This window comes from Cornus florida, unplaced genomic scaffold, assembly GCF_030987335.1.
Source record: "Cornus florida cultivar Cherokee Brave unplaced genomic scaffold, ASM3098733v1 CherokeeBrave_3.0.0_Hap2_Chr04, whole genome shotgun sequence".
In the NCBI taxonomy this organism is placed as follows: Eukaryota; Viridiplantae; Streptophyta; class Magnoliopsida; order Cornales; family Cornaceae; genus Cornus; species Cornus florida.
The window spans coordinates 1,494,378-1,516,946 of NW_026775574.1; the positions used below are offsets into that span (position 1 = coordinate 1,494,378).

The window sequence follows — 22,569 nt, forward strand, 5'->3', positions numbered from 1 at the left end:
AGGATATTTACTTTCTACTGCATGGTTTATTTCACTTATTGCACATGAGTTATTGTTAGCAAATATGATAGCCACGATTTATGAAATGACTTACCATATTAGCAAAGATTTGATAGCCACGAATTATAACATAGAATATGCTATGATTTGATTTTGATTTGATTTCTTGTAATATGAGCATGTGTTCTTTTTATCTATAAATACTAGAGGTGTGAATGAGTGATTTATCTCATTCAAATCTTTTACATATTTCTCTTCTCTTTCTTCTATATTATATTTCTTCTTGGTATCAGAGCCAGGGTGGTCCAACTGCAATGAGGGAATTGCAAGTTTGGCACCACCCATTCGAGAATGATCTAAGGAGGCATCCCCCATCCGGGAGGTGTCGAGTAGGCAGGGCTATCCGACCTCAATGAGGGCATTGTAAGTTCGAAACCTCCCATTCGGAAATGGTTTGAGGAGACGTGGTTGTTTTTTTATGGTTTGAGGAGACATTGTTGATTCTTTCATCTACATTGTTTAAACATATGTATGAAGGGGAATGGTCTGAGGAAACATTGTTGATTCTTCTATCTATATATTTTAAACATGTGTATGAAGGGAGATGGTCTGAGGAGACATTGTTTGTTGGTTGTTTATGGTCTGAGGATACATTGTTTGTTGGTTGTTTACAGTTTGAGGAGACATGGTTGGTTGTTTCTGGTATGAGAAGACATTGTTGAATGTTTATTGGCTGGGGAGGCACTTTGATTTGTTGATCGGCACTTCATTTGATAGAAAAGCATCACTAATCAGATTTACACGTGTTCGCAAGACCGTATTTAAGGATGCATTGTCCAAGTTGGGCGTCTCAGACATCCACGCACCAACTTGAGGGGGAGTGTTAGCCGAGATATGATCGGCGCAAATCATGAGATGTGACTTACCATATGATAGCCACAAATCATGGATTTGACTTTAGCTGGGCAGGGGAGGCACTTTGATTTGTTGATCGGCACTTCATTTGATAGAAAAGCATCACTAATCAGATTTGCATGTGTTAGCAAGACCGTATTTAAGGATGCATTGTCCAAGTTGGGAGTCTCAGACATCCATGCACCAACTTGAGGGGGAGTGTTAGCCGAGATATGATAGGCGCAAATCATGAGATGTGACTTACCATATTATCTGAGATATGATAGCCACAAATCATGGATTTGACTTTATTTACGCATATGTCTAGGCATAAAATATGCAATGATTTCATCCAGTGTCATTTATTGTAATAATAACATGTGCTCTTTTTAGTATATAAATATGAGAGTTGTGAATGAGTGTTTATACATCTCATTCAAGCCTTTAAACAATTTTTTTTTTTTTTTTTTTTTTCTTTTTCTTCCTAAATGAAGAATTTTTTTATAAACATAAAACAATATTGTACAAAGCAGAAAGTGAGGGTAACACCTCACTGAACCAACACCAGGAAAATAGAGACAAAACCCCTATTCCCTTAAATTAACTAATCAAATCTTGAAGGCGCATTCCAGCAACATCCAAAACATCCCAAACAATGCTCTTAACAAGAATGGAGGGAGATCTAGAAGTATCTCTGTGAAGACTACCATTCCTCTCATTCCACAAATAATACATAGCTGCTGAAAAAACCGTCTTTGATATCTTGTTCCTCACAGATTGCACTTTGAAAAGCTGTGCCAAAGCAGCAGCAAATTCCCCACATGTAGACTTCTGAACCCTCCAACTAAACATACCAGCCAATTCACACCACGCTTGCCAAGAGTAACTACATTCCACAAACTCATGATCAACCAACTCCTCATTTCTGCAGCACAAACAGCATCTAGAAGCTAAATTCCCCTCCTCTGCAAATTATCACCAGTGAGGACTGCATTCTGTAGAATTAAGGCACAATACACTGACCATCTAGGCCTACCACCATTCCAGACCAGAAAATACCAAGGTACAGCTGGTTTAGAAGTTCTGCAAGCCTCCCACGCAGCTTTAAAAGTAAAACCATTATGCTGCCACAAGATCTGATCACACCCTCCATAAATTCTGAACTGTTGTATGAAATTTTGAACCTCCAAAGGTACTTCAACAAAATGCCACTGATTCTGAACAATACAAGTGCTTAATTCACTTTGCTTGTTAGTAGAAATACTTCTCAAAGTTCTAAAACTGAAATTCTCTGACAGAAAATGTCCATCACACCATGGATCCAAAAACAATTTAAGCTCCTGTCCATTACCCATACGAAATTTGCAATTATTTTTCAGTATTTCCCTAACTGAAATAATGCATTTCCAAATGGCTGAATGAGCCTCTCGAGGCACCACCAACCAGAAATTAGAATTCTTAATATAACATTGCCTGTGCCAAGCAACCCACAGCCTGTCCTTAGATAAAAGAAGATACCAAGCCAAGGCACATTTGGCAGCCTTATCAATATCCACAAGTTTCCTTAATCCCATACCTCCTCCTAATTTTGGAGCTGTGATTTTCTTCCGACATAACCCATGCAGCTTCACAGTGCTATCCTCATGTCCCCAAGCAAAATTCCTCATCCTTCTCTCAATTAAATTAATGACAGCTGCTGGTAAAGTAAAAACTGAAGCTCAGTAATGCACCATTGGGGTGACTGCAGACCTTAATAACTCAACCTTACCTGCCATAGAGAGATTCATTCCAGCCCATCTAGAAGTGGCTGCCATCACTTTATCTAATAGAGGCTTACAGTCAAGTCTCTTCAGTCCTTTATCTGATATAGGTAACCCTAAATAAGTAAAAGGGTGTGTGCCCTGCTTGCAACCAAGTATTCTCAAAATATTAGCTTTCCTTTTGACAGAAGAGGTGAAAAAAACTTCTGGCTTATCCTTATTCACAGACAAACAAGAAGAAACCTCAAAATTCTGCATGATTCTTCTAAGAGTGAACACAGAAGCCATGTTAGCGTTTACACAATTCTCTCCTTTCTCTTCTTCTTATATTTCTACTGTTTTTTTGCTTAAGCTATCACTAGTATTTTCACGAGGTACTAAATAGTGTATTAATATGCTCCATGATTATGATGTACTGTGTATGAGGAGAGGTAACATAACTCTTAACAATAAATATGCCTCTTTTAAGAAGTGAGATTCAATAAAATATATTGAACATATATACGTAGTTTTTTTTTTTTTTTTTTTTTTCCCCCTCACAGAACGGAATTTCATAATATTATTTGTATTTTCTAAGACATGGTTCAAGCCCAAGTCCTTAACGTTGAGAAGCAGCCCATGAGCTATTTCGGATGCCCCTTTGGGGATGCATTTCTGTTTCTCTACTTGAAGAAACTCTGCAATTCAGACTATTGTGGATTTGAACTCAAAGGAAGAACAAAATCAAAATCAGTGACAAGCTTTATCAAAATGTATTTCCTAACCTTCGCATGGCTAGCTCTTCATGTTGAACTATGACAATAAGGAGTTAGATGTGATTATGTGCAGATTGCTTCACAGCAGATGCCTTATAGACACAACACACACACATATATATATATATGCACGTATACGCTATACACATTATAATTGTTGCAGTATTTCATAGATAAAGAGCATGTGCGTGATTTTAATATTTTGTTACCATATAAAGGAAAAGATTGCTGCAATTATTGTTATCTAACATACAGTACCATAGATCTTAAAGGGTAAAACAGTTGACTCAAGGTCATGGGATCCATTTCTCACTTGGGGCTAGTCCCTACTCACATGCTTTGGGGCCTTTGCATGTAGCTCAGGGGGATTACTCCTATCCAAGTGGTGGGGATGCCCCTCAATATAAGAAAAATAAAAACAAAATACAATATTTAAAATTTGGCACATAGATACCGCCTTTTAAGAATGTAGTTTGTGCTTCTGATCCCTTATCATTTTCATTAAACATTATTAGGAAAAGTATACATTTTTCCAGAGACAATAATAGCTGATTGGATTTGAACTCTATAGTACGTCTGCTTGATATATAGAAGCCAAAAGCTCAAGCCACTTAGATCTCTGCATCAAGCTCCATCAACAAATCATGGGGTCCCAAAACGGAGGCAATCAGGTTGACTTTGCGCTGAGGAAGCTGAGCGATCTTCTCTAATTCTTCATCAGTCAAGGACCAATCAAATATCTCAAGGTTTTGCCTCATCCTCTCCTTGTTGAAACTCTTTGTTACCAAACTCACCCCTTGTTCATACACCCATCTTAAAGAAACCTGCAGAATGTGAGGCAATTCATCAAAGTGATCCACATGCAAACTCAAAAGATAAATCCATAAATGACAAGGTTCCGCTCAACATATATGCTCAGTTTTGAGTTTAAATTGAAATGTCCTGCGTAGTCAAAACTAGAAATAATAAACCTCAAAGGTAGTTGAGTTGGAGTAGAGCATGTAGTATATCTTAGAGTTCCCATGCTCAACTCCTTGGGACCTCAAACTTTTGATTTTACCCGATATTTGTGGCTTGGAGATGGTCACTCGAAAGGTATTGAAGATGAAAAATTAAAATATAATGGAGGAAACTGTACAAACCTGGGCAGTGGTCTTCCCTCTTGCCTTGGCAATCTCTTCCAGCACATCACAGTCCATAACTCTGTTATCTCCCCATTTGGTCCCCTTTGCACCCAAAGGAGAGTAAGCTGTTATGTGAATACCCTTTTTCTCACAGAAACCTCTCAGTTGCTTCTGCTGCCAAATTGGATTCATCTCCACCTGAACACAAGCTATCAGAATCTTGAAATGTGCACACACACACACACACACAGAGATACATATATGCATAAAATGCCATAGCTCCGTGTGAATTCAGTTTATGCAGGGGGTGGTAGCTAGTGTTAGATAGAATAAACTGTCATAATTTTGCACAAAAGACTGCTCTAGACTCGAAACCACATTATCACATGCTTATACAGAATAATTTAGTTAGGCAAATAGTCCTTATATATATATATATATTGTGAAATGAACTCACTTGATTGACAGCGGGTGGGATTTTGGCAATTGAGAGGAGCTCCTCAAGCTTCTTACAAGAGAAATTACTGACACCAATGGCCTTGGTGAGACCCAATTGCTGACACTCTTCCATACCTTCCCACACTGATGGGATATCCAAGGGAAATATAAATTCTTTTGGAACTGGGGTTTGACGAATCTGTTGGCTCAGCCTCAGTGGCCAATGTATCAGATACATATCAACGTAGTCCAACTGAAGGTTCCTACACCAAATAATAATAACTACCAAGTCAAATCTGTTCCAATTATACATCGGTATATATATGTATGTGTGTTTGTAAAAAGGTGAAGTACTTACTTGAGGCTCATTTTGATGGCAGGAACAACGAGATCACGCTCAGCGAAGCTGCCAAAGAGCTTGGTGGTGATGAAGAGCTCATCACGAGATTTGATGAGATCCAGACGTAAAGCTTCAGCAATTGCTTCACCCAGAGGCTTCTCGGACCCATAGACAAAGGCGGTATCAAAGTGGCGGTAGCCTGCTTTGATGGCATCAAGAATTGCTGAGATAGTGGTTTCTGGATCAGCAGTAGGATATGAGCATGTGCCCATTCCGATTACCGGCATGGTCATGGTCACCCCACAAGTCCCCAAACTCACCTCAGGGATTGTTGCCATTTTTCAGCTTCAACTCTGTTTCTGAAAATCTGAAGTCCCAGTCTCTTCTTTAGATGTTGATGTTAAAAATTCTTAGTCTCTTGTGTGTTGATGTTAAAAATTCCTAGTCTCTTGTGTGTGTGTGTGTGTGTGTGTGTTTGTGTTTGTGTACACAAATCACAGCATCTCTTTGGAAACTTATAGTGCGTGAATTGTGTTGGTAGGTGGCTCACGTTGACTATGGGTAGTACACATCTGCATAACCCATACTTCAAGGTGAAGTCTAAGTCTATTGTAAAAATGTCATAATTAAGGTTGCTAAGTACTAATATGGTTCTAGTGTGAACTGCAAAATCAACACTAAAGAAGAGCTCGAGATTGTTTAAACTCGAATATTTTTTTTATATAGTGCGTGAATTGTGTGTGTGTGTGTTTTTTTTTTTTTTTTTTTTCCTGTGTGGACTTGTAGGTGGTATAGGAATTAAAATTGACATGCTTAAAAAAGTAGTTTATAATTGAAATTGGAGTTTTAATTCATTGATTTAGTAAACAATGACGTGCCATTCTTTTATTATTATTATTATTTATTAATTTATGTACAGAAGCACATGCCATTCATCGACATCATTTGCAGCCTGCAAGAGTGAGCTGGGAGACTTTGTTAAATGAAAAAAGTTGAAATAAAGAAGATTAGAAAAATGATATTATAATATTAATTGTGAAGTGGGCAACCAAACTTATTGATCTAATGTGATTTTCATTTTATTTTAATGTATTTTCATTTTATAAAATCAAGTCTAGAAGGCAATAATAATAATGATCCAAAAATAAATAAATAAATAAAATGTGTGAATTTAATAACTGAAAGGTGGTTGAATATATTTGGTTTTTGATGGCAAAACGATGTTTTTAAACCCATCTAGATGGCAATTATTAAAATTGACAGTTGACTAAGCCGCCTGAAGTCAATATTGGCTTTCTATGGAAACTTGCAGTCAAACAGACGCAACCCACTAAAATAGAGTTACGTGTCTGGTCACTTCATTATCAAATAGCATTAAGTTCGTGTGACGCACAAATGCAACAAGGCTTGGTGGGAACTATCATACTTTAATCTTGAAATATTATAATAATATGATTAGTTTGTCATAAATTTTAATCCTCCATATAAAAATAAAATATATTACTACATTGTTATGCATGCGTATTGTCACTGACTTAGAATTTCAGCATCACTCTAGCTACTCCCATGCGGCACCAAGACTTTGCTTCTACTCTTACAAGTACTTGGTCAGCCTAACTCTCGTACACACCTTAACCAACACACTCCCCTCGTGCGCTTACTAGTGTTGTAGTAGCCCTCGCCCTCTTCTCATTTGGCTTGCACACTCACACACACTAAGGCACTTAAGTTGGTAAGGAAAGAACACCTCTATTACTTCAAAGAATGTTTTGTACAAGGTTAGCACTCAAACTCTCTACAAGGCTCTCAAGGCTCACTCCAGGACTTGTTGCCTACAAAATGAAGTCCTACCTCTATTTATAGGCATCCCTATCCCTAATGGATGGCTAGGATGCATTCTAACCAACGGTGGAGATCGATCGTCTAGAATCTTCTCCCATCTTCTTCACACTTCCATACTTATCCACAAGTATCTACAACATTCCAGAGCTCTCCATACTACTCCACACAATTCTGGAGAACTCTAGAATATACTACACATAACTAGAATCTTCCACACAACACTAGACAACTCCGGAAGACTCTAGAAACTCCACTTGCCATGCAGCGTCCTACTTAGCGCCTGTATGTCGCCTGCGTGGCGTAACCTCCATAGCCGAGGCGTGACAGTAGGCTTTGCTTCTAAATCTGGGCTTGGGCCCTTGTTGAGAATGAGATGATCTTTTACCTCTCTTGTTGTGTAGCTAATGTTTCTTTTTTCCTAGCCCAATTCCATTAGCTTCGGCCTTTGTCTGAGACCCTGCTCTGTGGTTTGTTTGTTGTCCTCTTGTTGGCCCATGGGCCTTGCTTGTGTAAACTATATAATATTTGTGTAAAGCATTAAATAAAAAAGGGTAATTTGAGCATTACTTGAAAATATACTGGCACGTGAATGAATAGACGTCAAAAAATGTGATTCGGTGATCGTGAGGGTCCTTTTTACAACGTTGGTATAGATGAGGGTTCGATTTGCAATCCCAAATAATTCAGGTATTTTCATTTTTGATAATAGTTCAGAGAATTTTTTTTACACTTTTATCCATTAGTTAATAATCAAAATAATAAAAGTTGATCAAATCTTATAAATAAGAATCTAAAATCTACTCACTAAAACGTACTGCAAAATGCACGTGGGGTATAAAAATGACTGGGATAGAATAGATTACTACTTTTACTTGATCAATCAAAATGAGTAGTTGACATGTATGCCCATGTGCCTCTAATTGTCAGCTAGGAAGAGTAGGCTTTGAATACACTTTGAAGGGATTACAACATTCGTGTAGTGTTGGTTGATCTATCATCGACTTTTCTACAGAGATTAAAAGTAAAGCTAAAGTCGAGTGCTATTAAACAGGAAGTTACAAAGTTAGGGACGGTCAGCAATTGAGTTTTGATAGAGCGATAGGATGTAAGTTTGAGTCTGAGTCAACTGTTCTTTGTTTCAAACATAGTGGATCGATTTGCTCAGGACTGCGAAAGTACTCGAGGTTTTTCCCAAACGATTGGTCTATTATGTTAATCAGGGTTTCCTCACTAAAGACCTAGTGTCATCTCTCAAATTTTACTTTACTTGCTTCACTTTACATTATTTCTTTTTGTGATTATGGATATTTAATTTATCTGTAACGACCCAAAAGATACGAAAATAATAATAATAATAAAATATATAAAATTTCGACATGACCTCCGCAGAAAAAGTCCCTCTACAACCTGTTGAAATACATAAAAATGCAATAGCCTGGGCCTTAAAACTAATCTATCCTGTCTCAACGCACAATACAAATATTATACCACATTCCCAAAATGATTACATACATATAAAAAATCCCGTTCCTCCATCTCATCCAAACAAGGAACACACTTTAGTTACATCAAGGCATAGTCCATAAAATATAGCTAAAATTTAAAAATTCATAACTTACAACATTATACCAATTAAATTAAAGTTTCACAAAATAGTTAAGATTACATTTATAAATTATTAGAGTTCTATACAAAAGATAGCAAAATAAAATAGATCTCCAAGCTCGTCTAAACTTGTGGTAGATCATCGTTCGCCACCTCTTTTTCGTATCCTGAAAAATGTTAAAAATAATGGGGTGAGCATAAGCTCAGTAGGAAGTGTCTAAGATACACTTCTTATGACCCCGTGAATCCTCGCAAAGAATAGGTAAAAAGTAGGTGGGATCATACCATAGGGGATGCACATCAGTAATCATAACAACAAGTATATAAATAAATGTCATCCAATCACAAATACACCAAATACACATTCACGGGAATATAAGAAGTGTGTCTTAGACGCTTCCTACTGAGCTTATGCTCACCCCATTATTTTTTTTACATTTTTTAGGACACGGAAAAGAGGTGACGGACGACGATCCATCATAAATTGAGACGAGATTGGCGATCTATTTTATTTTGCTATCTTTTGTATTAGAACTCTAATATTTTGTAAATGTAATCTTAACTATTTTCTGAAACTTTAGTTTAATTAGTATAATGTTGTAAGTTATGAACTTTTAAATTTTAGCTACATTTTATGGATTGTGACTTGATGTAACTAAGGTGTGTTCCTTGTTTGGATGAGATGTCGGAAGGGGACTTTTCATATGTATGTAATCATTTTGGGAATGTGATATAATATTTGTATTGTGCGTTGGGACATGATAGATTAGTTTTAAGGCCTAATGAGGCCATTGTATTTTTTTTATGTTTTTTCAACAGGGTATAGAGAGACTTTTTCTACGGAGGTCATGTCGAAATTTTATTTATTTTATTATTATTATTTTGGTATCTTTTAGGGTCGTTACATTTCCACTCTATTTATGAAACTATTTGCAATAAGTGGATCTGGACCGTCCTCAAATGGAGTTGGCATCAATTTCACAAACTTTGCAAGGTGGTAAAGAGTATCATCTGACTCATTTGTCTTTGGAGGATGGTGGTGGTCGTGGTGGTGGTGCCAGTGGTGGCACAACCTGTGACGATGATGCCACTGCAGTCCAAAACACATCATGAAAGGCCGCCTGCACTGCCGACTTAAGCTGCTCTTCACTTATTTGAAGAGGTGGATCAACAGTCCCCTTCGCTTTTCCCCCACTTAGTGGGACCAAATCACGTAACAAGATATCTTCTTCAACTTGCTTTTGATCCCTTTCCACGGGATTAGAGCTAGAACTTTCCCCGGGATCCTTTCTTGGTGGCATGACACTATAAGAAAAAGGAAACGGATAAAAAACGATGACACTAAAATACGTACGAGAATAGAGTCCTCACACAAATGACTTGACAAGAATGGAAGCATATAAACACATTCCATATTCCCAGAATACCCAACTAATAATAAACATGATCATGCTAATAATATACAACAACATTAAGCACTTAGCACGTAATCATATAAACAGTTAAACAATTAAGCATGCTTTTCAAATAATTAAACACCTTAACACATAAGCATATAAGCATGCAATCACGTAAGCAATTAAACAAGTAAACAAATAACTCAACTCCCTATACAATCCTAGGTAGGTCTCTACCCGTCGTCCTAATGGTATTCGAATCATTGTTCTGATACTAAATTTGTAACGACCCAAAAGATACCAAAATAATAATAATAATAAAATATATAAAATTTTGGCATGACCTCCATAGAAAAAGTCCTTCTATAACCTGTTGAAATATATAAAAATGCAATGGCCTCACTGGGTCTTAAAACTAATCTATCATGTCCCAACGCACAATACAAATATTATACCACATTTCCAAAATGATTACATACATATAAAAAGTCTCGTTCATCTATCTCATCCAAATAAGGAACACACTTTAGTTACATCAGATTATAATCCATAAAATATAGCTAAAATTTAAAAGTTCATAACTTACAACATTATACCAGTTAAACTATAGTTTCACAAAATAGTTAAGATTACATTTACAAAATATTAGAATTCTAATACAAAAGATAGCAAAATAAAATAGATCTCCAAGCTCGTCTAAACTTGTGGTGGATCGTCGTCCGCCACCTCTTTTCCGTATCCTGAAAAATGTTAAAAATAATGGGGTGAGCATAAGCTCAGTAGGAAGTGTCTAAGACACACTTCTTATGACCCCGTGAATCCTCGCAAAGAATAGGTAAAAAGTAGGCGGGATCATACAATAGAGGATGCATATCAGTAATCACAACAAGTATATAAATAAATGTCATCAAATCACAAATACACCAAATATGCTAATGAAATACAATGTCATGCCAATGTCGCTCCCCATTTTTCAAAACAATTCATTTTTGCCGTTCCAAATTGTTAATGCAATCCGGCCCATAGCACCTTTATGGTGCCACGAGGGGAGGATTGGCTAGCTTTCCTCGACCACATGTTACCTCCATGACGTCGTCTGGGCCTAAGTAGCTCAACTCCACTAGAGTCTCTCTCTAACTCCCTCTAGATCACATTAACATCACAGACCACTAGGCGCCTTCTAGGCGTCCGGTTTTCACAATCACTTTTAGAAAACATTTTTTCCAAAACAATTTCATTTATTTTAAAAACACTTTTCCCCTTTTCTTTTCCAATAGATGTATGGATGCTTCATGCTTCTAATAATCAATTCGACTATAGGCTTTCGCAGATTCCATTTACATCATCATCACAATTTAATAGGAATTTCTAAACATTCATTTATTTTATTTTATTTATTTATTATTATTATTATTATTTTTTATAAGCATAACATCAAATTTTCAAAACAATAAATAATAATAAAAAATCATAGGACATACAACATGTCAACACTAAGCATACTTATTCACCGTAATGAAAATAGTCATATATATGAACTCAAATAGTACATGGAATACATTTATCATTTTGATTACAGATACTTACAACAACCACAAACTAGGTAATCAAAATTAGCATGCTTAGGATGAAATTTAAGGGGAAAAATTTACAAAAGATCCAAGAAGTTGTATATTAGAACACCCCTACCTCAATGGAAGTGAAAACCCTCAAAGTCCCCAATTTCAAACCCTAAATTCGAAATCCCTAGGCTTAGCCAAATAGTGCTTAGCTCCTATCAAATCAACGACCTCGACGAGCTCTCCGACTTTGCTTCACAAAGTTCTACCAAATTTCAATTGATGTGAGAAAGATCAAGCCTTGAAATTTGTAGAAGAAAAAAAAGAAAAAGAAAAAAGAAGCCACTGCAAGTCTGGAAGAGAGAATTATGCCAAGAGAGAAAATTGATGGTTGTGAGGTTTAATATAATGGTGGGTCCCACTTACTTTTTGAAAAAAAAAATCTTACAACTTTAACATTTATAGACATATATATATATATGAAATCATAAACTTTACATTATCGTGATTGTGAATAATTTAATCAATCACAAAAATTAAGTAAATTAACCTATTGACTCCCTCTAGACCATTTAGTCTCTTAATCACAACTTGATCAACTAACAGCTTTACGATTTTTTCATAACGTTTGATCTATTCTGCCAATCAAGTTTTCTCGCTAAAGAACTGATGTCATCTCTTAAACTCTACTTTACTTTCTTCACTTTACAGTACATTTATTTTTGTAACGATGGATATGAAATTAATCATAATTGTGAGTAATTGAATCAATCACAAAAATTGGATAAATTGACTTATCAACTCCTTCTAGATCATTTATTCTCTTAATCACAACTTGATTAACTAACAGCTTCCGCAAGAATGACTACAATTGAGAAGATGTTACCAAAACCCTACAACTTAGTAGTTGACATGTATGCCCATGTGCCTCCGATTGTCAGCCAGTTCCTAGGATATTTTATGTTTAGTCGTTTCACTTCTAAAATCTCTCATAGAAGCTAACAAAATTGTCTTAATTTTGAGAAATGTCATATAGGTCCTACTACACACACAAACAAAGGAATTAAATTGTTTTGTGGCAAGCAAAAAAAAAAAAAAAAATGGTGCACAAAATAGTTAAGAAAATAGAAAAATGGGAAGCAGTAACAGCAATATGATTATTCCAAAGGTTAGAGTAGGAGGTTCAAGTAGCATTAATATTATTCCGATGGTGGGATTTGGAACAGTTGTGTATCCTTTTGTAGCATTAGAAACCATGAAATAATCAAACTTGGCTACACATATTTGCCGCCTCTGTTTACAACTCCGAACCGTCTCTTGGTCAAGCCATAGGAGAAGCTCTGTTCCTCCGCCTCATTACATCTCATGATCAGCTATTCATCACCTCAGAGCTCTGGTGCAGCGATGGACACCCTCACCTTGTCCTCCCTGCCCGACAAACTACATTGCAGTAATATATATATATATATATCAGATACATATACCCAATTAATTAATTAGCTAGTCATATATTTATATATGCTTGCTGCATGCATGGTACATAGGTATATTATAACATTTCCTTTTCCAATTAATTCATACGTTGTATGTAATTTATATGGGAAGCTTGGATTGGAGTATGTTGATCTTTATCTCATCCACTTTCCGGTGAGCTTGAAGCCAGAAGCCGCGCATGAGCTGCCTTTCAAAGAGGAGAACCTTGTTCCCATGGATTTCAAGTGTGTTTGGGAAGCCATGGAGGAGTGTCATAAACTTGGCCTCACCAAAAATATAGGAGTCAGCAACTTCTCTTGTAAGAAGTTAGACCACTTACTTCTAACTTCAAGCATCCATCCCATGGTCAATCAAGTGTCATGATTATGTTTAGGGTAAGATGTAAGTCATTGCTTACTTAATTTGTTTTCAGCCATTAAATCACCACTCTAACGCCATAAAATAGGTTACAAGGAGAGTTTTGAATTCCTTTGTTCAACTTTGCCATGGTACATATTTGCAAATGCACAATGATAAGTACTACGTTCTTCGAAAATCACATGTATCCGAGTAATTTATGTGAGTGGATCTCCTACCAAAGAATTTAGCATTCATCACCCAGACTGACAAGAAAGAAGGATCGTATATCAGTAATCTACTAACGCTATTGTGACGTCATTCCCCATTCATATAAATGCAACCGTATCATGACTCAAAAGATATCAAATTTAATGAATTGTCATAAATCCGTCTATCGGATATATCCTTCTAAGTTAATTTTAATATGATATCTTTAAATTCTTTATTTCACATTTCAATTTTGAAGTACTAGTTGATTGGATTTATTGAAAAGATGAATCCACTTTGGCAGCAAAATAAGCTGAGAGAGTATTGTGAGAAAAAGGGAATCCATGTCACCGCTTATTCACCTTTAGGGGCAAGAGGAACATTATGGGGAAGCAACCAAGTCTTGGACTGGGAAGTTCTGAAAGAGATTGCCCAGGCTAGGGGAAAGACAGTTGCTCAGGTAAACTTTCCACATATGTGTGTATATGTGTGTGTGTGACTGTGTGTGTGTATGTAGAGACAGTTTTATAATTGTCTTCATGTTTGTGCATGTAAAGGTTTGTTTGAGATGGGTTTACACGGCATTAACTTTCTTGTTTTGATTTCTTATTTTTTTTAAAAAAAAAAAACAGGCAAGTGTTGATTGTGATTGGGCTCAAGAAGCTCAGGCCTTGAAGTTATTAGTTGTGGTAAAAAAACTTAATGGTCCTTGTTGAACAATTCAGACCCAAGAGATGGCTAATATTGGGCTTCCTCTCCATTGTCATAGCCCAATCATTTAAGACCTTCAAATATAAGTCCAAGCAATTTTTACTCACTTTTCATATTTAAATATAAGTTTTTATGGAATTGCTTTTTCTTTTTTCTTTTTTTCTTTTTTCTTTTTTCTTTTTTCTTTTTTTCCCTTGTTTTTTAAGACCTTCCAGTCATCTAACTTAATTATGTGATATTCTTCTTCTCTAAACTCGAGAGAGAGAGAGAGAGAGAGAGAGAGAGAGAGAGAGGATGAGATCTCAAACTCTTATCCAGAACATAGAAGAAAAGCAGATAGATTTTATCTTAATTTAAAAGCAAAAGTATTAATTATTCTCTTTACCAACTTTATTTGGGAGAGTGGGGTATGACATATGGAAAGGCCATAATTAAAGGCTTTCACAATCTCAATTCACCCTTTCAAAACTGTAGTAGTAGTAGCAAAAGCTTTTTCAAATATTTGGCTCAACAACAACAGTACCTATATATGTCTTTTCACACTTAACTAGCTGAGTAAAAACAGATCTTCTTCATTTGGTCAACCATGGATATAAATCCATCCCTTCAATGCCTCATACTCAAAATTCTACTATTTCGGATAGATCTTTGACCACCACTTTTGTTTTAGAAACAACTTTGTTCATTTGGAGCTAGCTCTTCCAACTCCAATTAACTACTTAAAATTGTAATCAAATCCTCTATGATAAAATAAACCTATAATTCGAATAATATTTTTTTCTTTTTAATGATATGTAGTCAGACTGTATGTAAATGAAGTTTAATATTTTCGACTTTTAAACGTTGTATCACAACTCTTGGACGATGTAAATCACTCCATTAGTCAGTTCGATGTCTTTAACCGATTCGACGTCTCCAACTTACAAACATTGTATCATGATTCTTAAACAATGAGAATCACTCCATCAACCAATGCAGTGGAGGTGACTACCCTTTAAACTTAATGGTACAACGGTATGACATAATTTCATAATTTTCATTTGATTCCATGATAACAGGAGTGTACCAAAAGTTACAAAACCTAGAAACACCCTAGTGTTTCAAAAACTTGCACGCCAAGGGAATCATCTTTAATCATTTGAAAAGAACCATTGGGGCATACATAATTTACTGTGTGTCTCTGTGTGTGTGTGTGTGTGTGTGTGTGTGTATCTATATAAAGAGAGAGACTGGGATTGGAGTGACAAAAGGGATTGTAATTTATGGGGTCACCACCGGCCAATCATTTGGATTAAGTAAGTAAAGATATCCCATAGTGGGAAGAGATATTGATGGTCCCTCGGCGTGCCATAGACGACATTTTCGTATTCCTTTCCATTTTCGTCCCACATTTGCATCAAAAGCTTCACCCCATTATCCCAATTTATATTCCCCCAAACAAAACAACAAAATTTCAGAATTATTATTTCTTCTTTTGAAAAAAAAAAAAAAAAAAAAAAAAAAAAAAAAACTACAGTATATACGTACATAAGTAGGATTTGATTGTTGATCTTTTCTTTTTAATTTTTTGACTGGTGGTCGTAAATTCAAGAACACCCGTGAAGAGGAAAGGAAAAAAAAAAATGAACATATGATTTAAAATAGTTAATCAAGTTTAAATTTCCAATGAAAGAATAAAAACGGGGTCCACTAAAGTTAATCAATAATTAGAGGCGTGACAACCATCATGTGTCAAAACTTTTTACTGCTTTTTTTTTATTTTTTTTTTTTTCTGTTTCTTTATCCTTCCTCTTTACTATTTTATCTTTTTTTTTGGGTTCATGACCATATCTTATCCCTACTATGAACATAATGCTAAGATTTTTATTGATCAAATGCTCAAATCAAAATTTGAATTAAAACAACTCTGAGACAGTGGCGGACACACAGGGCTTGGGTGAGCTTGAGCCCCCCACCCCACAAAATAATAATAATAATAATAATAATTTAGTATAGTATGTTCAGCCCAATTTTTTTTTTTTTTTTAAATTTAATAGTAGTATTAGCTCTCCCTTTTAACCCATTCAAAAAAAAATTTGCTTATGAAATTATGTAATTAAATTTATGTTCAATACTAGCCCCCTATTGATAATTCCTGGATTCACCCTTACTCTGAGATGTCACTTTGTTGAGATGAGGTAATCAAAGTGGGCATGTGTAATGGGTGTTGCCTATTTACTTAAAAGTTCAAACTGTTCGGTATTCAAATTCGCAACGTTCTCGTGCGGTCGAGCCACTCCTGCCTATCCGAAGTGGTTCACTTGGACGCTTTTTGGGCCATGCGCTTAGCGTGACACTGAATTAAGGATTGAGTTTAACTCTGATACTAACTGTAACGGGTGGTCGCTTATCCATTTACTCAAAAACTCAAATTGTTGGGTAGTTGTAATTACTTACTATTAGTTTATTTTTTTTAATGATTTGTTTGATTTAATTACTTTTATTTATTTTTTTAAATGATTTGTTTTATTTAAATAAGTGTGTAGATTAATTGTCTTGTTTGAATTAAATTATATTTTGTAATTTTATTTGTTAAATTAGTATGGTGTTTGATATGTGGAATGCTATGAGTGAATTGTTGATTTGATTTGTATGTATTTAAGTTTGTATATTTTTATTGTGAATTATTTGTATTTAATAGGTTTAATTTAATTTATTTAATTATTTAAGTTAATTGGTTTGGGCTTAAAAGAAGTGGGACCAATGGATGGGGTCTTGGGCTTAAATGAAACCTTATTGGGTTCATTAATAAAGCCTATGTTTTTGTGATTTTTTTTTTTTTAAATCATTTGTTTTGTATGATTATAGATATATATTTAATTATATATAAATATAATTAATTAATAAGTATTATGGAAGCATATATATATATATATATATATATATGATTTAATTAATTAATAATTAAATTATGGAAGGTAATATGCATATATATATATTATATATAAAATATGTGTGTCTATATATATATATATTAGTTAATGATTATTAATTTCTTTTTTATTTAGTAGTCATTATTGGATTAGGATTAGGATTAGGTATTAATGTATATAAATATGTACTTAAGGTTTGATCGATAGAAGTATTCACGTTAGAAAAATAAGAGATACAGAGAGAGAAGAATAAGGGCTAACGAAGAGACAGGCGAGTTCTTCTTTACTTCTCTTCTTAGAATTCATAAACCTATCACCTTGAGTATCAAAATTACATTTTTATTTGGTTGATTAAAAATAATTTATTAATCGGATTAGATGAACATGTTTATTCTTTGCAAAGTGATAGATTTAAACATTTGAATATATATATGTATTGTTATGATAATTTAGTTTTGTAGTAGAGGTTATATTAATTAGGTTTTATTTTCTGTAATTTTTATAATTTGTTTTTGAGTTGGTTTAGTATAGTTAATTAAATTAAAGAGATCTTAATATAATTATACATGTTCATATTTTCCCAAAAATAATTAAACTAAACTTTTGGAATTTTTCTAGAATTTTATAATTTTTTTCTAGAATTATAGTATATTATTTTAGAATTTATTTTGTATATTCTATATAAAATATATACTGTTTATATAATATATATTGGAGGCTTCAAATCGATGCACCCAAATAAAGGGCTGGGATTTGGTGCAGTAAGGCGCATGGCACTTCAATGCGCTTAAATCAGGACCCTAGGATGGTCCTGATGATCATTGGCTGCTTCGGTGTAGTGCGGCGCATGGGGGAGATGATACATCGCAGATCTGGACCATTGAAGATGGCGGATTGATTCAGTGCAGCGCACCTGCAGGGACGCGGTACAACTGACCAATAGGATCGGGCCACGTCACCAAGAGACTAGCTAACACGCGTGGTAGCGCGTGGCCACGTGTACGTGCACGTGGAAGCGCGTCCTAGCGTGTATGCGTGTGTGTCAACCCCAGCGTGTGTATAGGCGCATGGGGGCGCATGCGAGCATAGAAAAAGCTGTGGAGGCGCGCGCAGGGTGTTTAGGAGAGTGTGGGGGCGCGTAGGGAGGTGTTTGGAGTCTCAAAAAGGTCCTGTGAAGTCCGGAGATGTCCTAAAATAATTTTCAAGCTTGTTAGGGTTGAAATTAACCCTAGAGGAGGTGTTCTTGGTTTTTTAACGGCTATAGAGTGTTATTAAGATATTTAGTAGTCTTTAAGTTGCGTAAATATAATTAATTAATAATTTATTACGGAAGGAAGTAGATATATATATTTATATCTATTTATATGTGTATAGATGGTTCAATTGTTAAGGATGAGTATAGAGGGATATGTATATATATTTATATTTATTGATATATGTATACATATAATTTAAATAATCAAATATTATTATGGATGGTCTTACACATGTATATTATATAATATAGGTATATGTATATATAGATATATCATTTAAGATTATTATTCTTATTTGGTATAGTAATATAGTTGATTAAATCATATTAGGTTGGTTTTTAAATTAAGGTTGTGCATATAACATGCATATGATGTCTATGTATGAATTAGCTTATAGTTAAGTTTAAAGTTAGTACATGGTTGAATTGTAGGCATGAATGAGTTGTTAAAGGCTTTAATATATTGCCTTATCAGTTATGAATAAATTTCATATATGGGAAGCATGGTTGAGTTGCAAATTAATGGTATAAGTAAATATACATAAAGGGGCATGGTTGAATTGCTAATACATAAATAAGTATATTTATAATGGCATGGTTGAATTGCCAATGCATAACTAAATTGCTACGGGTAGATGATTTAAAATTCATCTATGAATATTGTACGTATAAGTCGATTAGGATTGTACATTCTTGTTAGAATAATTTAGTACCTAACTGGTAGTTATTATTTTATATATATTAATAAAATAATATTGGTGGAGACGTGGATGATTTGTTGAAGCTTGAATAGTGGATATGTACTTTATACAATCAAAAGTATTACTGGTTTTGAATTAATTATATTATCCCTTTAATTGTAATTTATTGCTTAAATGACTAAATTACTGTTTAGGATAGAATTAAGGTGAGTGGAGTTTATTTTATAAGAAAATTATAAACGGGGGATTGGTCTAGGTATGATTAATAATTAATCGGTGGTGAATGGTTTGGACAATTTAATGATCCTATTAATAGATAGGATTATTGTAATATATATATAAGTATTTATATATATTTGTAGCATCGTATATTAAAGTTAAAGTTTTATTAGGGATGATTTTGGTAGAGATCATCTGTTTATTAGTTTTCAGAGGCTTAGTAGAGAGAGCTTGCTTGTAGGTTTAACTCGCGATTTATTTTTCAGGTTATTAGAAGTTCAAGTCTCAAGGTTGAGGATCCGCAACGAGAGAACTTATCTATTCTTTTGGTCTATTTAAAAGTAGGTTATTATTATTACTTTATTTGATATTAGTATTTATTTATGAAATTTTAGATAATAACTTTTGGTTAAGGGGTCCTTGAGTTACGGGATTCCCGAGTTGTAACCATTGGAGAGTTATTAATGGATTTACTATTTATTAGTTTTGTTTAGCGTATTATTTTATTCTTTATTTCATTTTGTAATCTGTACTTGTTTAAATACTTTAATTGTTTGATATTTCTTAATTTTGTGTGCGGATTTGATCAACCCGTGTTCCAAAATTAGGGGTATTACAGTAGTGCTGCATATTCACTCATTTATACCCAATCGCTTTTATATTCGGATCTGATATGGGACAAATGACCCTTATTACCGCATGTATCATGGATATATATAAAAAGGAATTAATTGTTTAAATAAGAGCACATAAAATACTAATAATAATTTAGGTATGGAGGTCAAAACGGACATTTCAAGTGCCAAAGAATATATCATGAAACGGAAGTCAAAAAAAATGGACTCGAGATTTTGGAGCAATATATTGGAGGACTTTTGTGGTGTTGAGTCGAAACTTGAGAGAGAGAGAGAGAGAGAGAGAGAGAGCACTCATGAACGCACAGTTGTTTCTTCTCACACAAATAATGATTATGAAAAGGGCCACTAAACTGAACACTAATTATAAATCTAATAATAGCTAGCATGTACGCATAGAAAACCTTTTTTAACGGTCAAAATGTAATCCACCATTATCATAAGATAAGAAGCTAGCAATATATATAGCCAGATATTGTAGTACTAAAATATATATATATATATATATATATATATATATATATATATAGTGCTCTATAGGCTCTAAAAAAGTAGGTTTTGAATAATTATTATACTAATGTTTATCCTCTTATGGGCGTCCCACTTGAATTATGAAAAATCATTTGTATATTGTGGGGGATGGAGTGATCAGTGAGTGCATCGGAGTTATCGTCGGCTCTGGTCTCCCCACCTCGGCCGGAAAGTTAATACCCTAAATATCATTAATCATATGATTGATTGATGTCAGCCCAGTATATATCATTAGCTTTATTCTGAGCTAAACCATGTTCTAACCCGGAGACACTTTTCTACATCAACTGCACAAAACCTCAATACTACTAGGTTTTTTTTTTTTTTTTTTTTTTTTGTTTCTTTTACAGATTTTATACTACTACTAGTTTCACAACTTAATTCTTAAGGTTTAATTATGTAATTTGGTTATCATTATGATTATTTGACTCGAATTGTTCTAGTTACAGTTGGTAAGTATCTACTACCAATATTCATTGACTAAACACTCTAGTAACTTGATTTAATTAATTAGCTGGCTATTTTTTAGTATACTAAAAATACGGATAAAAGAATGCATGAAGCTCAACTCTAAAAAAAATCATCTATTGACATATATGGTCAAGCTTAATAATACCATTTCTATAAAAATTACTCCAATTTCTCTTGGTTTTGAATTCACGAAAGGAAATGCAAATGAAAAATGTTTTCAAACTTAATAATTCCACTTCACAAATTATTCTGGAGTCAGATTAAGTAAATAATGCCATCTCTCTGAGCATGGATTTGTATTTAATTAGTAAAAAAATAAACAAAACGAAAAGAAAAGAATCAATTTGAAACATACCTGGTGTTGACCGATCCAATGTGCTGTCTCCATTATACATCATTTGATTTTTGAATATATATTATATATAAATATAATATATATTTAGGTCCTACAAAAGTAAATTTCCAAATATACACATCTGACTGCCTATCATAACCTGAACATGCTGATTTAAAAACGCAGAAAATGTACTTATGATTTAACCAAACAAGAGAGTGGGACCAAAACCAGCTAAAAAGCTGGAGTTGAACGAATATTTTGTGAAGTGTCAAGCTATGGTTTCGATCCAAGTGACTATGTTTTCAATTCAATGCCAACCCCCAACTTGTCATGCAAGAAAGCACCATCACCTGCACTACCATTAACCACTGGTCCACAGGGTTCGGTTCATTCATGCTGTTCCTTTTGTGGGTCTCCATCAATTTTTCATTAATTTACTCGTGGAGTATTTTATTTTCCGGTGGACATTAACAGAACTTGATGCACCACTTCAACCACATGAATAACATATTCCCTCCATATTTCAACCCTTGGTCCCACCACAAAATCTGCATCCACTTTATTTTTCTTCACTAATGCCAAATTAACTATATCCACTATATATATGTATATATATATTCTACATGAATCAATCCTTATGCTTCTCATACAGGACCACATGTGTAATGGTACTAGACAAAACAAGATTCTGAGGTGACAAAAACAATTTACTAGTAATAAACATGCACGCATGATCTCTCTCATGTTCTATTGCTCACTGACAGACATTAAACCTTGGATTAAACAGTGCTAATTTGTTTTTTTCCTATAGATAAAGCGCCGATCCTAGATAGACCTTGTCTGTGGGACCAATCCCTTTTGACCAAAAATCGAATCCATGCTCTCTCTCTCTCTCTCTCTCTCTCATATAGTCCTCTCCTTTCTCTTCAGTTTCATACCAGTCAAAATATAAAACCGTATTATGTACTGTAGTAGTAGTAGTTGAGTACATAAACATAAACCATACACACCAACTTCAATCCAGTTCTCCACTTTTCTTATTC

At 34.4% G+C, this 22,569-nt stretch overlaps 3 protein-coding genes across 4 annotated transcripts in view; 2 read left to right on the forward strand and 1 right to left on the reverse strand.

The window, feature by feature from the left end:
• The window catches only part of LOC132302432 (probable potassium transporter 17), a 30,985-nt gene extending 25,508 nt beyond the window's left edge, over positions 1 to 5,477 (forward strand). The window contains exon 10 of one of the 2 annotated variants that reach the window (XR_009480831.1): positions 5,352 to 5,477. The gene's annotated coding sequence lies outside the window, so the exon portion shown is untranslated. The remainder of the gene's footprint in view (positions 1 to 5,351) is intronic. The other variant, XR_009480832.1, reaches the window with a different exon arrangement.
• On the reverse strand, positions 3,623 to 6,014 carry LOC132302433 (D-galacturonate reductase-like). The gene is made up of 4 exons (XM_059799295.1): positions 5,330 to 6,014; positions 4,991 to 5,234; positions 4,552 to 4,731; positions 3,623 to 4,233 (listed from the first exon to the last, which is right to left on the reverse strand). Exons 1-4 carry the CDS (start codon positions 5,647 to 5,649, stop codon positions 4,021 to 4,023), a joined length of 957 nt encoding a protein of 318 aa, XP_059655278.1. The 5' UTR covers positions 5,650 to 6,014; the 3' UTR covers positions 3,623 to 4,020.
• A 6,832-nt stretch (positions 6,015 to 12,846) lies between these two features.
• On the forward strand, positions 12,847 to 14,356 carry LOC132304592 (non-functional NADPH-dependent codeinone reductase 2-like). The gene is given in 5 exon segments (XM_059802347.1): positions 12,847 to 12,882; positions 12,998 to 13,164; positions 13,316 to 13,589; positions 14,041 to 14,214; positions 14,312 to 14,356. Coding segments are annotated over 5 exon segments (696 nt in total).
• Positions 14,357 to 22,569: the final 8,213 nt, after the last annotated feature.